General features: G+C 41.7%; 1 protein-coding gene across 1 annotated transcript in view; it reads right to left on the bottom strand.

Annotated features, from left to right (window-relative positions):
- Positions 1-18,684, bottom strand: part of LOC138666898 (aldehyde dehydrogenase, mitochondrial-like) — a 129,831-nt gene that overhangs the window by 101,716 nt on the left and 9,431 nt on the right. Inside the window, exon 2 of the mRNA XM_069755080.1 lies at positions 2,016-2,120. Within this exon, the coding sequence (XP_069611181.1) occupies positions 2,016-2,120 (105 nt within the window). The remainder of the gene's footprint in view (positions 1-2,015; positions 2,121-18,684) is intronic.

The following is an 18,684-nucleotide window of genomic DNA, read 5'->3' as shown; positions in this document are numbered from 1 at the left end:
CAATTTTGCCCCCATCTACATAATGGGGAAAAAGTGAAAGGAAAAGTGTTGGAGGCAAATTGACAGCTGCCAGATGTGAACAAGGGGGACTTAAAGAATGAGAGCGATGGCGCCAAAGAGTATATACCGTACAGTTGCTAAGGTGGGGCCCCGACATGGGATACTCATCACACACGGGGATATGAACACACACACACAAAATGCGCCACACACTACCACGTGCTTGAACACATATACCACCCTCAGCACACATTTCACCACACATACACCAACCTCGCCACATAAAAGTCGAAAACCCAAAAGTCGCCGCACAAAACTCGCCACGCACAAAACTCGCCACACATGCAAAACTCACCTCAAGGGAAAACTCGCCACACACAAAACTTACACCCACGGAAAAATTGCCACATGCATAAACGTTGCAACACATGCAAAAGTTGCCTCACACAAAACTTGCACATACTCAAAAGGCACCACACATAAAACTCGCCATGCGCAAAACTTGCTGCACACAACTTGCTACACTAACCTGTCACATGCAACTTGACACACAAAAAGTTGCTGCACGCATGTCGCCACACAAAACTCAACTTGACACACGAAACTCGCCTTAAAACACAAACAAGTCTGGTATTATCCTTCAAAAATAAAAATCTGATTAATAAGCAGACAAACTACAAGAGCAACAAATGTACCATATATGAAATACGCCAGCTGTCAGTCACATGACCTGTCTATTATGTGTATGTGTGAGCTAATATATACTGCCAGGGGGAGGGCTTCCTGTTGGCTGGGGATTTATCACGCTGCCAATTTAGCTTACAAATACTGAGATAAAAATACTGACCAAATAACGTGTGAACGAGGTCTAATACAGGAGGAGATGACATACAGATATATACTATGTACAGGGGAGATAACACACAGGTACATACTATATACAGGGGAGATGACACACAGCAGGTATATACTATATACAGGGGAGATGACATACAGGTGTATACTATATATAAGGGAGATGACAAACATGTATATACTGAGGCGAAAATGAGAGGTGTGAGGTGAAAATGAGAGGTGTGAGGTGAAAATGAAAAGGTGTGAGTGCAAAACGAGAGGAGTGAGGGAAAATAGTGGAGTGATCGGAAAATGAGAGATGTGAGGTCGAAATGACAAGTGTTAGGGGGGAATGAGAGGAGTGAGGGGGAAAATGAGAGATGTGAGAGGGAAAATGAAAGATGTGATGGGGAAAATGAGAGGCGTGATGGGAAAATAAGAGAAGTGAGGTGCTATAACTAACCACAGATATTTACTATGCCCAGGCAACGCCGGGCTCTTCAGCTAGTACATATATAAAATGTACAACCTGGGGCACTTCCCTTTACGCCCTCAGAATAGCAATTAAACTGCCTATACATTTAAACAGGGGCCCTCCGCCTATTTAAATCATACTAGGCATGCATAGTTTATTTTACTATTTAATGAAAAAAACAAATCAACCTTTAATATGCAAATGAGGGTTCTTCCTTGGTTCACCGTCACTCCCTCCTATCTGTTTAATAAAGCTGATATCTTATAGCGAATGTCTGTCTGCACACAGACACTGGGAGATCTCAGCGGCGCCCTTGCAATACAGCTGCGCTCTGATGCCTCCCTCTGCCGGTTTGTGGCCTCCACTCGCTACCCTTAGTGATTGTGGCATTTTTAGGGAGAAACTGGATTAGTCCAATGACAGAGACACGACTCCTCAGCCGGCTATTGCCTGCTCCAGTTGATTGACCGGTTTCTGCCACGTGCGTACATAGGGAGAAATCTGTCAATCAACTAGAGTGGGGCAAGGAGAAGAAGTTTGCCTACTTTGCAAACAATATCTTTTTGAAACATTGCAGTGTTTGAGAGTAAAACATACCTGGCAGCAATTTCACAGTCAGGCCACAATCCATTCAGGCAGCATGTATCTAATGACAAGTTCACTTCAAACCTGGATAACCCTTTAAAATCGCGCCATTACTACTTACTTTATCTGCTTCTGCAACGTGACAGATGACCTCTCCAGTGGAAGGATTGATTGTAGGGAAAGTCTTCTTGCTGACCGCATCTTGAAACTCATTGTTTATGAAGAGCTTGGAGGAAGGGTGGGAGATGGGAAAAAAAAAAAAAAAAAAAAAGATAAGTCACTATTCTTCAGGTCTCAAATCAGATATTTCATGTTAAACCAACAATGCAGCTTTACACTTAAATTAAAGGGCCACTGTCACCCCCCCTCCAGCCGTTATAAACTAAAAGATCCACCTTGTGCAGCAGTAATGCTGCATTCTAACAAGGTGGCTCTTTTAGTTTTAGGTTCAAGTATACCCCAAATAAAGCGTTTTTATACTTAGCCACAATTCCTGTCTCTAGCCAGGGAGGCAGGTCCTCACTCCCCAGCTCTAACCGCTCCTCTGCCGTCACTCCAATCTTCCTGCGCTTTCGGCGCCACCCCCTCAGCGTGGTGTACGTTTCAAAACCGGCGCCTGCGCAGTGTACTGCTGTGCTGCGCAGACGCAGTAAGCTCTGGCCGTCTGACGTCCCAGCCAGGCTTGCAGACTGCGCGGGCATTGCGGCCAGCCACCTTTGGAATCCCCGCCCCGCACTGTGCATAATGCATAACACAGTGCGGGGCGGGGATTCCAAAGGTGGCTGGCCGCAATGCCTGCGCAGGCGCAGTCTGCAAGCCTGGCTGGGACGTCAGACGGCCAGAGCTTACTGCGTCTGTGCAGCACAGCAGTACACTGCGCAGGCGCCGGTTTTGAAACGTACACAGCGCTGAGGGGGCGGCGCCGAAAGCGCAGGAAGATTGGAGTGACGGCAGAGGAGCGATTAGAGCTGGAGAGTGAGGACCCGCCTCCCTGGCTAGAGACAGGAATTGTGGCGAAGTATAAAAACGCTTTATTTGGGGTATACTTGAACCTAAAACTAAAAGAGCCACCTTGTTAGAATGCAGCATTACTGCTGCACAAAGTGGCTCTTTTAGTTTATAACGGCTGGAGGGGGGTGACAGTGGCCCTTTAAAAACATAATTTGGTCATATCAATTTAAAAGAGTTCAAAAAATACCCAACGTGAAAAAACAAAAACAAAACAAAAAAAAACAAAAAAAAAAAAAACACATGACAAATGCATTGGGCAGGATTCACATGTGTGGAGCACAATCTTTGATAAAGGTCAAACACAACCTTAGAAAAAAAGAAATGAGATTGGTGCTCAACATGTAGTATGGTAACTGCTGGCTAATTTGTTAGCATGGCAGAGAGTTCTAAAGAACAATACTCAGCAGATATTCCTAAAGTTATCTGCCTATCCAATCATTTTACGGTTGTCTAATTAGAAAATGTTTCAGAGACATAAATGGAAATAAACCCAAAAAATGTAAGCGAACTTCTAGAAACCTTTGCTAGAATGACCCCATGTTTATTTCCATCTCTTCTCAGAACAGAAAGACTTTACAAATGGATTTCCTTCAATTATGAACTTAAAGGGAACCTGTCACCCCGAAAATCGCGGGTGAGGTAAGCCCACCGGCATCAGGGGCTTATCTACAGCATTCTGTAATGCTGTAGATAAGCCCCCGATGTTACCTGAAAGAGGAGAAAAAGACGTTAGATTATACTTACCCAGGGGCGGTCCCGCTGCTGGTCAGGTCAGATGGGCGTCTCTGGTCCGCTGCGGCGCCCATCTTCTTTCCATGACGTCCTCTTCTGATCTTCAGCCACGGCTCCGGCGCAGGCGTACTTTGTCTGCCCTGTTGAGGGCACAACAAAGTACTGCAGTGCGCAGGCACCGGAAAGGTCAGAGAGGCCCGGTGCCCGTGCACTGTAGTACTTTGCTCTGCCCTCAACAGGGCAGACAAAGTACGCCTGCGCCGGAGCTGAAGATCAGAAGAGGACGTCATGGAAAGAAGATGGGAGGAGCCGCAGCGGACCAGAGACGCCCATCTGACCTGACCAGCAGCGGGACCGCCCCTGGGTAAGTATAATCTAACGTCTTTTTCTCCTCTTTCAGGTAACATCGGGGGCTTATCTACAGCATTACAGAATGCTGTAGATAAGCCCCTGATGCCGGTGGGCTTACCTCACCCGCGATTTTCGGGGTGACAGGTTCCCTTTAAAAAACAAAAAGGATCTTAAGGTTAGCCTTGAAAGGCTCTATAACTGCAAGAAATTTGGAAGCGATGAACAATCTTAAACAAATATCTGGCAAATAGGACAAAACTTTTTAACTATTAAAACTTAAAAGTAGATCGGTTTTAGAGTTTATTAGCCAAGATTTGTGTTCGTTTTTACAGCATTAACTGTGCAGTAAAAATGACTTTAGCTTTTTACTGCAGGTCAGTACAATTTTTTATTACACCAAATTTATGGTATATATAATTTTTAATTCTTGGAAAAAAAATTATGTTACTATATTAAGACCCCTTACATTTTTATTTTTCTGTCAATTAAGCTTTATGAAACTTTCCCCTCAAGCAAGCAGAGTGGTCATTATTATGGATACCACTTTAGTTCCTTTTTTTCTTTTTCTTTTAATAAAAAGACAAGTTCTGCCATTTTTAAGAGGATTTAAACCCGACATAGTTCGATCTCTGCTACAACAAACTTCATTTTTTTCTGTATTGCAGTGTATTTTCCTGTCTACGTTACGCAATCAGGTCTCTATAGTGCTGGGATGACTGTAATCCCAAAATATGAGATTAAACATAACCCAAAAATATATCCTACATACCCAAAAAATTAATTAGACTTTGATGACCTTTCTAGGGTATTCTATGGCATTCAGGGAAAAAATAATAATTTGGACCATGCAATACAGATGTGTTAGGCGCTAGAGCACACGTCAGACTCTGGCCCGCACACTTTCAAACTGTATGGGCAACCTGGATGCCGATGTAGTTGAAAGCAATGGAGAAAGAGGGAGCAGTCGGCTGACTCTCCCTCCAACATCATTCTCCTTCTGCAGTCTAAGTGCATAGGACATGATGACATTACTATTTCACCCCAGCTGTGCTGAGAAATGAAGAGCTCCAGAGTACTCCCTGCTGAGACTGAAGCAGCCGGGGACTGGGAAGAGGTGAATAATCTTTTTTTTTCATGTGGGGCCTATTACACGTGCGGAGGACTACGCGGGGCCCATTATGCTGTAACGAAGGCATTGAGGGGCCTCATACTTTATGGACGACTTTGTGGGGATCACGGTTGGGCCATCATACTACTGTGATAGGGTCACCATACTTTGCAGGGTAGGTTATCATTAGGCTTGATCGAATAGCTTTGTTCAGGTATCACAGTGGTATTGCCTTCCTTTCGGGGAGGGTGGTGCCATGCCTGGAAATGAGGAGGGGACCTTTGACAGGTAATCTTACATGCAACTCTTTCTGACCCCAGGCCAGAAGGGGGAGCTCTGAACCCGGTTTTCAGGGGAGCTTCCCTACATAATATACATTCTGGTCTGGAGGAGGAGTTAGTCTGGTGCAGACAAAGAACAGAGAAGGAGCACAGGAGAAGTCAGGAGCTAGAGGAGAGCTGCGAGTGGGCTCCCTCTAAGCTAGAGCGCAGAAACCAGGCACCGGGAGCCCGAGGCTGTGTGGAACTACAAGTCCCATGGCAGTAACTGGAGGGCAGGAAATTGGAAGTGACTTGCCCACATTACAAATGAGGTGCAGCAACATCTAGAGCCCGGAGTCACCGTGGATAGAGACCCCAAGGAAACAGCTCGAGTTGCCTACCGTGCAGGTACTGTCCCAGGACAGGAGAGAAAGATTGATTCTCCCTGCTCTGCTGCAGAATACAACTGCGCGCGTCGACACAGTTTAGCGCAGCTCTGGGTGGGCCCCCTCTGAGCTTCGGACCCGAGGCGATGGCCCCCTCGGTAGCTACGATACTGATCCCTAGTTATTAAAACATTCGTGTTGAGGGTATTATGGAGAAATTCACTGTGGGGGCACATTTGTTGGCATCATTTTTTTTATCTGTATTCTTTAGGGTTTTTTACATTTTGTCATTACATAAATATGGCGATTGGGCTGTATGCTTTTACTGCTCTTACATAACATATTATATTATTCCAGTATGCCCCATTTGTGTTGTGCATATTTTATTCTAAAGATCTATTAAAATGTACTTTGTTTGCGAGACAACCCCTTTAAGTTGATTTTCATATGAAAAGGTTCATCGTTACATTTGATAAGGAAAAACTTCTTCAATTGTAGACATTTTGTTAATAAATATCAAGGCTGGCCTGCAACTTTGTCCATTTTTTTTTTTTATATCTGTCCTCTATGTATCTGAGTTTGCCATCTCTGCACTAGAGTAAGGCCGGAGTCACACTACCGTGCAACAAGGCCGAGCGCTATGTGATAAAACATCGCATAGTACTCGGCCTTGTTATATTATGGGGCAGCTCAGATCTGCAATAAATTTTCTGATGCCAATTCGGCATGAGAGAACAATGGCAGCTTACTCGCACCCATATAAGTCTACGGGTGAGAGTGACAATGCCGACAGTGGCGGAGATTGAGAAATTACTTTCTCCACAGATGTGCTCCGATCCTCTCTGTGCGAGCCGATCAGATCAGATCATAGAAGCATGGCAAGCCTCTCCCGCTCGCAGCAGACCAGGAGCCGAGGGTCATTAGCATATCACATCGGATGCCATACACTGCTGTGACTCTGGCCTTAAGGTACCTTCACACAACGATATCGTTAACGATATCGTTGCTTTTTGTGACGTAGCAACGATATCGTTAAGGAAATCGTTATGTGTGACAGCGACCAACGATCAGGCCCCTGCTGGGAGATCGTTGGTCGCTGAGGAAAGTCCAGAACTTTATTTCGTCGCTGGATCTCCCGCTGACATCGCTGGATCGGCGTGTGTGACGCCTATCCAGTGATGTTTTCACTGATAACCAGGGTAAACATCGGGTTACTAAGCGCAGGGCCGCACTTAGTAACCCGATGTTTACCCTGGTTACCAGCGTAAACGTTAAAAAAAACAAACACTATATACTTACCTTCAGCTGTCTGTCCCCGGCGCTCTGCTTCTCTGCACTCCTCCTGCATCCTGTGTCAGCGCCGGCCAGCCGGAAAGCAGAGCGGTGACGTCACCGCTCTGCTTTCCGGCTGACCGGCGCTGACAGTGCAGAGGAAAGCAGAGCGCCGGAGGACAGACAGCGAAAGGTAAGTATGTAGTGTTTGTTTTTTTAACGTTTACGCTGGTAACCATGGTAAACATCGGGTTACTAAGCGCGGCCCTGCGCTTAGTAACCCGATGTTTACCCTGGTTACCGGGGACCTCTATCGTTGGTCGCTGGAGAGATCGACATCGTTGTCGGTATCGCTACAGGGTCGCTGAGTGTGAAGGTACCTTTAAAGTATTTTTTCACTCTGAAGAGGCCATTTGCATATTTAATTTCACAGAAGAGTATTGTATGGCCTACAAGTCTCTCTATGTGGGCTTGGCAGGCTCCACAAAGAGAAACATTGCCCTTTTTGATGGCTAGGGACACCATTAGGCACACCACCTATAATGTTTAATGCCAATTACTGGCCCACAAGATAACTCTCTCTACAGTGTAGTAAGTGCAGCTAGCCTATCACAGCCTTGATAGGATTCCTCAAATACTAAATAATCTCTAAAGTGCTAGTGATTTACAAAAAGGTGGGGGGTTGGGATGGTACCAGGTATTTGCTTAGTGCATGCAGATATACCAAGGCAAAACTGAACAATGTCTAGGGACTCTACTGTATGCTGGGAAAAAGTGCCACCTTCATCATGGACCCCAATAAGGCAATATATCTAAATATCATGTTGCTACACATCATATGAGAAGGTTAAACAGCCCATGGCCATTACCTTGTGGATGTGGTGTCCAAGGTTAGAGGAACGCGGCTTGGACACCACACAACCCCCTCCCCTTCTTTAAGTCCCTAGCCAGCAGCGTCCCTCACACTTGTGGCATTTGTTTTATTTTATTATAATTGTATGTTTAACCCCTTAGTGACAGAGCCAAATTTTTGAAATCTGACCAGTGTCACTTTATGTGGTAATAACTCTGCAACGCTTCAACAAATCCCAGTGATTTTGAGACTGTTTTTTCGTGACATATTATACTTTATGATAATGGTAAATTTAGGTCAATATGTTTTGTGTTTATTTATAAAAAATATCAAAAATTTGAGAAAAATGTTAAAAAATTAGCAATTTTCAAAATTTGAATGATTATCCCTTTAATCCAGATGGCCATACCACAGCAAAACATTAATAAATAACATTTCCCACATGTCAGCTTTACATCAGCACCATTTGTAAAATGTTATTTTATTGTTTTAGCATTTTAGGAGGTTTAAAATTGTAGCAGCAATTTTTCATTTTTTTCAAGGAAATTTACTAAATTTATTTTTTTAGGGACTTATCCATGTTTGAAATGACTTTAGGGGTCTCATATATTGGGAAACCCCCAAACGTGATACCATTTTAAAAACAGCACCCCCTGGCATATCAAAAACTGCTGTCAGGTAGTTTATTAACCCTTCAGGTGCTTTACAGGAATTAATGCAAAGTGGTATGACAGAAATGAAAATGTGTATTTTTACCACCTAAATGCCTCTAATTTCTGAACAGATTACTACAGCCGTCAGACTCTAAGGCCGCTATTTGGTCATGAATTGCCATGGCAAACATCAGGACCACACAATCATGATCTGAGGGCACCAATTTGGATAAAGAGGAAGCCCTCACACTCTGTTAACCATATATAATGATGTAGTCACTATTTACAGCAGCATCTAAGGGGTTAAACAGATATGGACGGTGCAAACACTGATCATGGCTGATGCAGAAAGTTGTCAGCTATAGTGCACAACCTACAGATGCTGGATTGTTACCTGTATGGGGAGGCTAGTCTCTTATGTCAGGTCAGTTAAAAGGCGTATTGGCTGTCATTAAGGGGTTAATCCTGTATCAATATTTAATAAAATTGTTATTTTTATTTGATTCATCCCATTCTCTTGTAGATTTCTGGCCACTTCTCCCAGAGTAGAGTATGCAGTGATACAGATCAGGAATTATTGCCAAGTTATTAGCACAAGGTATCAATCAATGAATCAATGAGTTTTTGATTTAAATATGGCAATGTGTTTATGTCCCATTTGACTTCAATGGGACTTTTTTGGTTTCAGCATTCAATTAGCCATCTTGTCAGGACAGATATGTTCCTTTGGGTAGAGTCCCACATAACATTCGGCATGCAGTCAATGAGCAGACGATATACGAGAAACATTCAAGCAATTCATGAGTCGTAGATGTTCTCAACAGAATTCATCATCCTTCCCCCTCTCACTAGACCCCCACCAATGAGCCTATCCATTAAAGTAAATGGCTGCCCACTCTCCCCAGTCCCAAAAGCTCGCTGCCTCGGGGTAATCCTTCACACTGATCTCTCTGTCAAACCACATATCCAAGACCTTTCCACTTCAACTAAAAAATAATTCCCAGATCCGTACATTCTTCAACCAAGAATTTGCAAAAACCCTAGTCCATGCCCTCATCATCTCCCGCCTTGACTACTGCAACTTCCTGCTCTCTGGCCTCCCCTCTAAGGCCGGCGTCACACTTGCGAGTTTTACGGACATAAGAGCGCAGAAACTACGTCCGTAAAACTCGCAAAAAATACGGCACAATTATTCTCTATGCCCCTGCTCCTATCTGCCGTATTAAACTGATCCGTATTATACGGCTTTCTACGGCCGTAGAAAATCGCAGCATGCTGCGTTTGTCACCGTATTGCGCAAATAAAACGTCAATGAAAGTCTATGGAAGCCCCAAAAATACGGATTACACACGGACCAGCAGTGTGACTTGCGAGGAATACGCAGCGCTGTTATAGAGAAAAGCCGGTAATTCAATTACCGGCTTTTGCTTTCTCCTTCCTAAACCCGACATGATATGAGATCTGGTTTACATACAGTAAACCATCTCATATCACCATTTTTTTTGCATATTCCACACTACTAATGTTAGTAGTGTGTATATGCAAAATTTGGCCGTTCTAGCTAGCAAAATAAGGGGTTAAACAGTTGGGTTACATTCTGAGAAAAAAGGAATTGACTGGTGAGCTTGGGAACTCAAAAAGGCCTGGGCGTCCACGGATGACAACAGTGGTGGATGATCGCCGCATACTTAATTTGGTGAAGAAGAACCCGTTCACAACATCAACTGAAGTCCAGAACACTCTCAGTGAAGTAGGTGTATCTGTCTCTAAGTCAACAGTAAAGAGAAGACTCCATGACAGTAAATACAAAGGGTTCACATCTAGATGCAAACCATTCATCAATACCAAAAATAGACAGGCCAGAGTTAAATTTGCAGAAAAACACCTCAAGAAGCCAGCTCAGTTCTGGAAAAGTATTCTATGGACAGATGAGACAAAGATCAACCTGTACCAGAATGATGGGAAGAAAAAAGTTTGGAGAAGAAAGGGAACGGCACATGATCCAAGGCACACCACATCCTCTGTAAAACATGGTGGAGGCAACGTGATGGCATGGGCATGCATGGCTTTCAATGGCACTGGGTCACTTGTGTTTATTGATGACATAAGAGCAGACAAGAGTAGCCGGATGAATTCTGAAGTGTACCAGGATATACTTTCAGCCCAGATTCAGCCAAATGCTGCAAAGTTGATTGGACGGCGCTTCATAGTACAGATGGACAATGACCCCAAGCATACAGCCAAAGCTACCCAGGAGTTCATGAGTGCCAAAAAGTGGCACATTCTGCAATGGCCAAGTCAATCTCCAGATCTAAACCCAATTGAGCATGCATTTCACTTGCTCAAATCCAGACTTAAGACGGAAAGACCCACGAACAAGCAAGACCTGAAGGCTGCGGCTGTTGTGCTGTTCCATGTATATTCCTCAGTTTCCATGTATGTTGTTATATTTTACTCTGCTGCCACCCAATGGCCTTTTTCTGTATGGCAGCTTGTTTTTCATGTATTTCTTGTGGGCAGGTCTTACATCCGGTTCAGGGGTCAAATCTTCTCTTCCTCTGGCAGCCATTTCCAGTTTACTTTCTGTTGTGAGAGGACGTGCTTTTGAACTGGGCTTAGGAAGGCATCAGTCTTTCGACCACTCTCTCATGCTGCTCACACTTGCAGACACATTTGGGGGACGGACTAAACTGCATATTGGGATGATGGGATGATGGGATGATGGGCTGCAATACTAGACTCCACCACTAGATGGCAGCACATTTTACAAATGCAGCCCAGGAAATGACTTCTTGTAATATAGCAAGAAGGGAATTCAATGGAAATACTTAAATGAATCAGAACATCCACAGGGCTGGATTAAAGTTTAATAATAGAACCAGGGAAAAAAGATTGTAACTATATGGGATTATGTGTAGAATATCGGGTTGCACACGCCTGGTGATATATCTCATCAACATCTCATAGGAATATGGGTATAATTATTGATCTGTATGGGGATTATGGGTGAAATATCACAAATACACATGCCCAGGAACATACTTCATCTACTTCTAATAGGAATATGGGTATATCTATTGTTCTGTATGGGGATTATGGGTGAAATATCACAAATACACATGCCCAGGAACATACTTCATCTACTTCTGATAGGAATATGGGTATAATTATTGTTCTGTATGGGGATTATGGGTGAAATATCACAAATACACATGCCCAGGAACATACTTCATCTACTTCTAATAGGAATATGGGTATATCTATTGTTCTGTATGGGGATTATGGGTGAAATATCACAAATACACATGCCCAGGAACATATTTCATCTACTTCTGATAGGAATATGAGTATAATTATTGATCTGTATGGGGATTATGGGTGAAATATCACAAATACACATGCTCAGGAACATATTTCATCTACTTCTGATAGGAATATGGGTATAATTATTGTTCTGTATGGGGATTATGGGTGAAATATCACAAATACACATGCCCAGGAACATATTTCATCTACTTCTGATAGGAATATGGGTATAATTATTGTTCTGTATGGGGATTATGGGTGAAATATCACAAATACACATGCCCAGGAACATACTTCATCTACTTCTGATAGGAATATGGGTATATCTATTGTTCTGTATGGGGATTATGGGTGAAATATCACAAATACACATGCCCAGGAACATACTTCATCTACTTCTGATAGGAATATAGGTATAATTATTGTTCTGTATGGGGATTATGGGTGAAATATCACAAATACACATGCCCAGGAACATATTTCATCTACTTCTAATAGGAATATGGGTATATCTATTGTTCTGTATGGGGATTATGGGTGAAATATCACAAATACACATGCCCAGGAACATACTTCATCTACTTCTGATAGGAATATGAGTATAATTATTGTTCTGTATGGGGATTATGGGTGAAATATCACAAATACACATGCCCAGGAACATACTTCATCTACTTCTGATAGGAATATGGGTATATCTATTGTTCTGTATGGGGATTATGGGTGAAATATCACAAATACACATGCCCAGGAACATACTTCATCTACTTCTGATAGGAATATGGGTATAATTATTGTTCTGTATGGGGATTATGGGTGAAATATCACAAATACACATGCCCAGGAACATATTTCATCTACTTCTAATAGGAATATGGGTATATCTATTGTTCTGTATGGGGATTATGGGTGAAATATCACAAATACACATGCCCAGGAACATACTTCATCTACTTCTGATAGGAATATGGGTATAATTATTGATCTGTATGGGGATTATGGGTGAAATATCACAAATACACATGCTCAGGAACATACTTCATCTACTTCTGATAGGAATATGGGTATAATTATTGATCTGTATGGGGATTATGGGTGAAATATCACAAATACACATGCTCAGGAACATACTTCATCTACTTCTGATAGGAATATGGGTATAATTATTGTTCTGTATGGGGATTATGGGTGAAATATCACAAATACACATGCCCAGGAACATACTTCATCTACTTCTGATAGGAATATGGGTATAATTATTGTTCTGTATGGGGATTATGGGTGAAATATCACAAATACACATGCCCAGGAACATACTTCATCTACTTCTGATAGGAATATGGGTATATCTATTGTTCTGTATGGGGATTATGGGTGAAATATCACAAATACACATGCCCAGGAACATAATTCATCTACTTCTAATAGGAATATGAGTATAATTATTGATCTGTATGGGGATTATGGGTGAAATATCACAAATACACATGCACAGGAACATATTTCATCTACTTCTGATAGGAATATGGGTATAACTATTGTTCTGTATGGGGATTATGGGTGAAATATCACAAATACACATGCCCAGGGACATACTTCATCTACTTCTAATAGGACTATGAGTATAATTATTGATCTGTATGGGGATTATGGGTGAAATATCACAAATACACATGCCCAGGAACATACTTCATCTACTTCTGATAGGAATATGGGTATATCTATTGTTCTGTATGGGGATTATGGGTGAAATATCACAAATACACATGCTCAGGAACATAATTCATCTACTTCTAATAGGAATATGAGTATAATTATTGATCTGTATGGGGATTATGGGTGAAATATCACAAATACACATGCACAGGAACATATTTCATCTACTTCTGATAGGAATATGGGTATAACTATTGTTCTGTATGGGGATTATGGGTGAAATATCACAAATACACATGCTCAGGAACATACTTCATCTACTTCTGATAGGAATATGGGTATAACTATTGTTCTGTATGGGGATTATGGGTGAAATATCACAAATACACATGCCCAGGAACATACTTCATCTACTTCTAATAGGACTATGAGTATAATTATTGATCTGTATGGGGATTATGGGTGAAATATCACAAATACACATGCTCAGGAACATACTTCATCTACTTCTGATAGGAATATGGGTATAATTATTGATCTGTATGGGGATTATGGGTGAAATATCACAAATACACATGCTCAGGAACATATTTCATCTACTTCTGATAGGAATATGGGTATATCTATTGATCTGTATGGGGATTATGGGTGAAATATCACAAATACACATGCTCATGAACATACTTCATCTACTTCTGATAGGAATATGGGTATAACTATTGTTCTGTATGGGGATTATGGGTGAAATATCACAAATACACATGCCCAGGAACATACTTCATCTACTTCTAATAGGACTATGAGTATAATTATTGATCTGTATGGGGATTATGGGTGAAATATCACAAATACACATGCTCAGGAACATACTTCATCTACTTCTGATAGGAATATGGGTATAACTATTGTTCTGTATGGGGATTATGGGTGAAATATCACAAATACACATGCCCAGGAACATATTTTATCATTATTTTAAGAACATATATATTTATCCCAAATAGTCATGCCCAGTACCACATTTGATGAATTTCCCATAATAATATGAATAGAATTATTCACCTCCATGGTAATTCAATGTGAAATATTATATTTACAGAGGCTAAATAATTTTGCAGCTTTGTTTGAAAAAATATCTTTAAAAACTTGTGGGCACCTAAGCTCCATAATAAATGAATACCTATATGTACATTTATATTACAGCGTCAAATAGGCTAAGTAATTTCCTTTTACAGCTTGGTAATTCTGCATTCAATAGCGCTGCAATAAGTCAGTATAGGCTGTTTATTGTCTCTATATGACGGCTTTTCATTAATATAGCGATAACAGTTTGAACTATTAATTTGAAAATATCTGCATTGATTTCCTGGACATATGCAGTGTTTATATGCTCAAAGATGCTGAAACAGGCCTGGAAAGACGGGTTTAACAAAGTTTTTGCTTTTTTTTTTTTTTTTTCTTCAAGATTGTGAAAACTGTCTGAAGCATTGACTTGAAAATAGCTTTTGTGACTTTATTGATATATTTTGTGGTTGGACGTCAAGGTTGCTGAAATAAGCAAATAAAGGCTGATTTAAGAGACTTTTAACTGCTTATCTTCAGTACTGAAAAAAAGGCTTAAAGCTGACCTGTCATCACATTCAATGCCACCAAGCCGCAGCTATGGTGGCGTAGCTGACAGGTCCAGCAGTGTGGACAGCCCTCTATCCGCCTCCCTGGTGCCTCCGCACTAAAATATTACACTTTATTCCTCTCGACGGGCACCACTGGAAGCATGAAGTGTCTGTATCGGTCCGATGGAGTGTGAACAAATCTGCGCTATCTACAATGCACTGCGTCATCAGTTGCTGGGCAGGAATTTTTTTACTGCCCAGCGACTGATGACGCGGCACAGCGCAGGGCTCAAGCACTGATTGGTTCACACTCCAAAACACCAACAGGACCACTTCTTGATTCCCGTTACGCGCGCCAAGGGGGCAATAAAGTTTAGTATTTCAATGAGGAGGCACCCAGGGAGGTGGACAAAGGTCTCTCCACACAGCTGGACCTGTCAACTATGCCACCATAGCTGCGGCTTGGTGGCATTGAATGTGATGACAGGTCCTCTTTAAAGCGTCGAGTTGAAAATAGCCTGTGTTTTCTTTGTGAAATTTAATACTTAGCTGCTCAATCGTGCATGGCGTGTGCTGTCAACCAACAAACACCTTACCCCACTAATTTCACATAAAATGTAATGTGATATGATCAGATGTGGATGATTATATTATTGATTATTATCAATATTCATTTATATGGGGATTATGATTTGGATAACATGGCTACAAATCCCAACTCCCATATTTATCCTTTACCTGATAAAAATATCCAGTAGAGTCTCTTTTATCCAAGCTAAACGGGAGCAGAGGGTGCTTGGATTTGTGAAAAATTGGGATAACTCAAACAACTGAATAAAATGCCCCCCTTTGTATCCTGCTGTCCCGCTTTGGGTCTTCCTGTCCCTCTTGTATCCTTCTGTCCCTCTGAGTATCCTCCTTTTGTGTCATCCTACCTCTCTTTTATGTTCTACTGTCCGCTTTTGTCCGCTTTTGTCCATTTTTTGTGTCTAAAAGGGGAGCCCTGGGCAGCCGCCTGGATGCTTGGATAAAGCAGTAAATTGGCTGGCAAAGTGCTGTACAGTCATGGCCAAAAGTATTGAGAATGAGACAAATAGTAATTTTTCCAAAGTTTACTGCTTCACTTTTGTAATGGCAATTTGCATATACTCCTGAATGTCAAAGACTGATCAGCTTAACAGCAATTACTGTACTTGCAAAGTCAATATTTGCCCAGAAAATGAACTTTAACCCCCAAAACACATTTCAACATCATTGCAGTCCTGCCTTAAAAGGAGCAGCTAACATTGTTTTAGTGCTTGATCCATTAACACAGGTGTGGGTGTTGATGAGGACAGGGCTGGCGATCAATCAGTCAAGTAAGAATGACATCACTGGACACTTTAAAAGGAGGCTGGTGCTTGGTATCATTGTTTCTCTTCAGTTAACCATGGTTATCTCTAAAGAAACACGTGCAGCCATCATTGCACTGCACAAAAATGGCCTAACAGGGAAGAGTATCGCAGCTACAAAGATTGCACCTCAGTCAACAATCTATCGCCTCATCAAGAACTTCAAGGAGAGAGCTTCCATTGTTGTCAAAAAGGCTCCAGGGCGCCCAAGAAAGACCAGCAAGCGCCAGGACCGTATCTTAAAACTGTTTCAGCTGCGGGATCGGACTACCAGCAGTGCCGAGCTTGCTCAGGAATGGCAGCAGGCTGGTGTGAGCGCTTCTGCACGCACTGTGAGACTGCGGAGACTCTTTGAGCAAGGCCTGGTTTCAAGGAGGGCAGCAAATAAGCCACTTCTCTCCAGAAAAAACATCAGGGACCGACTGATATTCTGCAAAAGGTTCAGGGAGTGGACTGCTGAGGACTGGGGCAAAGTCATTTTCTCTGATGAATCCCCTTTTCGATTGTTTGGGACATCTGGAAAACAGCTTATTCGGAGAAGAAGAGGTGAGCGATACCACCAGTCTTGTCTCATGCCAACTGTAAAGCATCCTGAAACCATTCATGTGTGGGGTTGCTTCTCAGGCAAGGGAATCGGCCTAAACACACAGCCATGAATAAAGAATGGTACCAGAATGTCCTCCAAGAGCAACTTCTCCCAACCGTCCAAGAGCAGTTTGGCGCCGAACAATGCCTTTTCCAGCATGATGGAGCACCTTGCCCTAAAGCAAAGGTGATAACTAAATGGCTCATGGAACAAAACAGAGATTTTGGGTCCATGGCCTGGAAACTCCCCAGATCTTAATCCCATTGGGAACTTGTGGTCAATCATCAAGAGACGGGTGGACAAACAATAACCAACAAATTCTGGCAAAATGCAAGCACTGATTATGCAAGAATGGACTGCTATCAGTCAGGATTTGGTCCAGAAGTTGATTGAGAGCATGCCAGGGAGAATTGCAGAGGTCTTGAAGAAGAAGGGTCAACAGTGCAAATATTGACTTGCTGCATTAACTCATTCTAACTGTCAATATAAACTATTGGTACTAATAATATGATTGCAATTATATTTCTGTATGTGATATAAACATCGGACAAACACTAATAAAAACCAGAGGGCAGCAGATCATGTGAAAATATAATTTTGGTGTCATTCTCAAAACTTTTGGCCACGACTGTATACGTTACCCTCATCTTTTTCCCACAGCCACACACACAAAAAAAAAAAAAACAATATGAACAATATGAAGGTTTCCATTCCCATTCAAGTGAACCTGGATGGAAAACAGGCACATAAGATTCAATTATGCCTTGCCTACTGACGAAGAAGCAATACTGAGTCCTATATCAGACATGTGAACGTAAGCAGCATCATTTATTGTTCCATGAAAGCTATTTTGTTGGATTTGTTATGATGGCCTTCGTATTAACCTAGAGACCAGTATACACTAAAATACATGTTCCATTTCCAAATATTTTTGTTAAGATAAAACCTATTATTTTATTAAAAGTTATTTAAAAAAAATTCTATATATCTCCATTAAAAGTTATTGATGTCAACAAACCTAAGTAACCAATAAAATCCTGCAAAAGATCCAACATCCTATAAAGAACAATGTATTGAGAATAATATAGGTATATAAGCAAGAAGTATGGTGCAAGACTGCTCATCTCTATGACATGGCCGGCCTAATAAGGAGGTGGGAACACTGGGTCAAAGACCTATGATGCCAGGGCTCACATCTCCCAGGGGTGGGAGAAGTCAATGGACATGTAATCCTGTCAGATGCAAATAGGTTACAGGATCTGTATATCCATAGCATTCTGACCACAACCCCATATAGAATAATAAATATACCCATATTCTTACCGGAAGTTAATGAAATGTTTCATCATATTTTACCAATAATCAACATATAAAACAATAATTGTACACATACGTGTTCTTACCAGGAATTGATTGAATATGACACTGGGCATGTGTATTCATGATATATCACCTATAATCCCCATACAGAACAATAATTATACCCATATTCCTATCAGAAGTAGATGAAGTATGTTCCTGAGCATGTGTATTTGTGATATTTCACCCATAATCCCCATACAGAACAATAGATATACCCATATTCCTATTAGAAGTAGATGAAATATGTTCC

Source organism: Ranitomeya imitator, chromosome 1, assembly GCF_032444005.1.
Source record: "Ranitomeya imitator isolate aRanImi1 chromosome 1, aRanImi1.pri, whole genome shotgun sequence".
NCBI lineage: Eukaryota > Metazoa > Chordata > Amphibia > Anura > Dendrobatidae > Ranitomeya > Ranitomeya imitator.
This window is presented reverse-complemented; position numbering and strand designations above follow the sequence as displayed.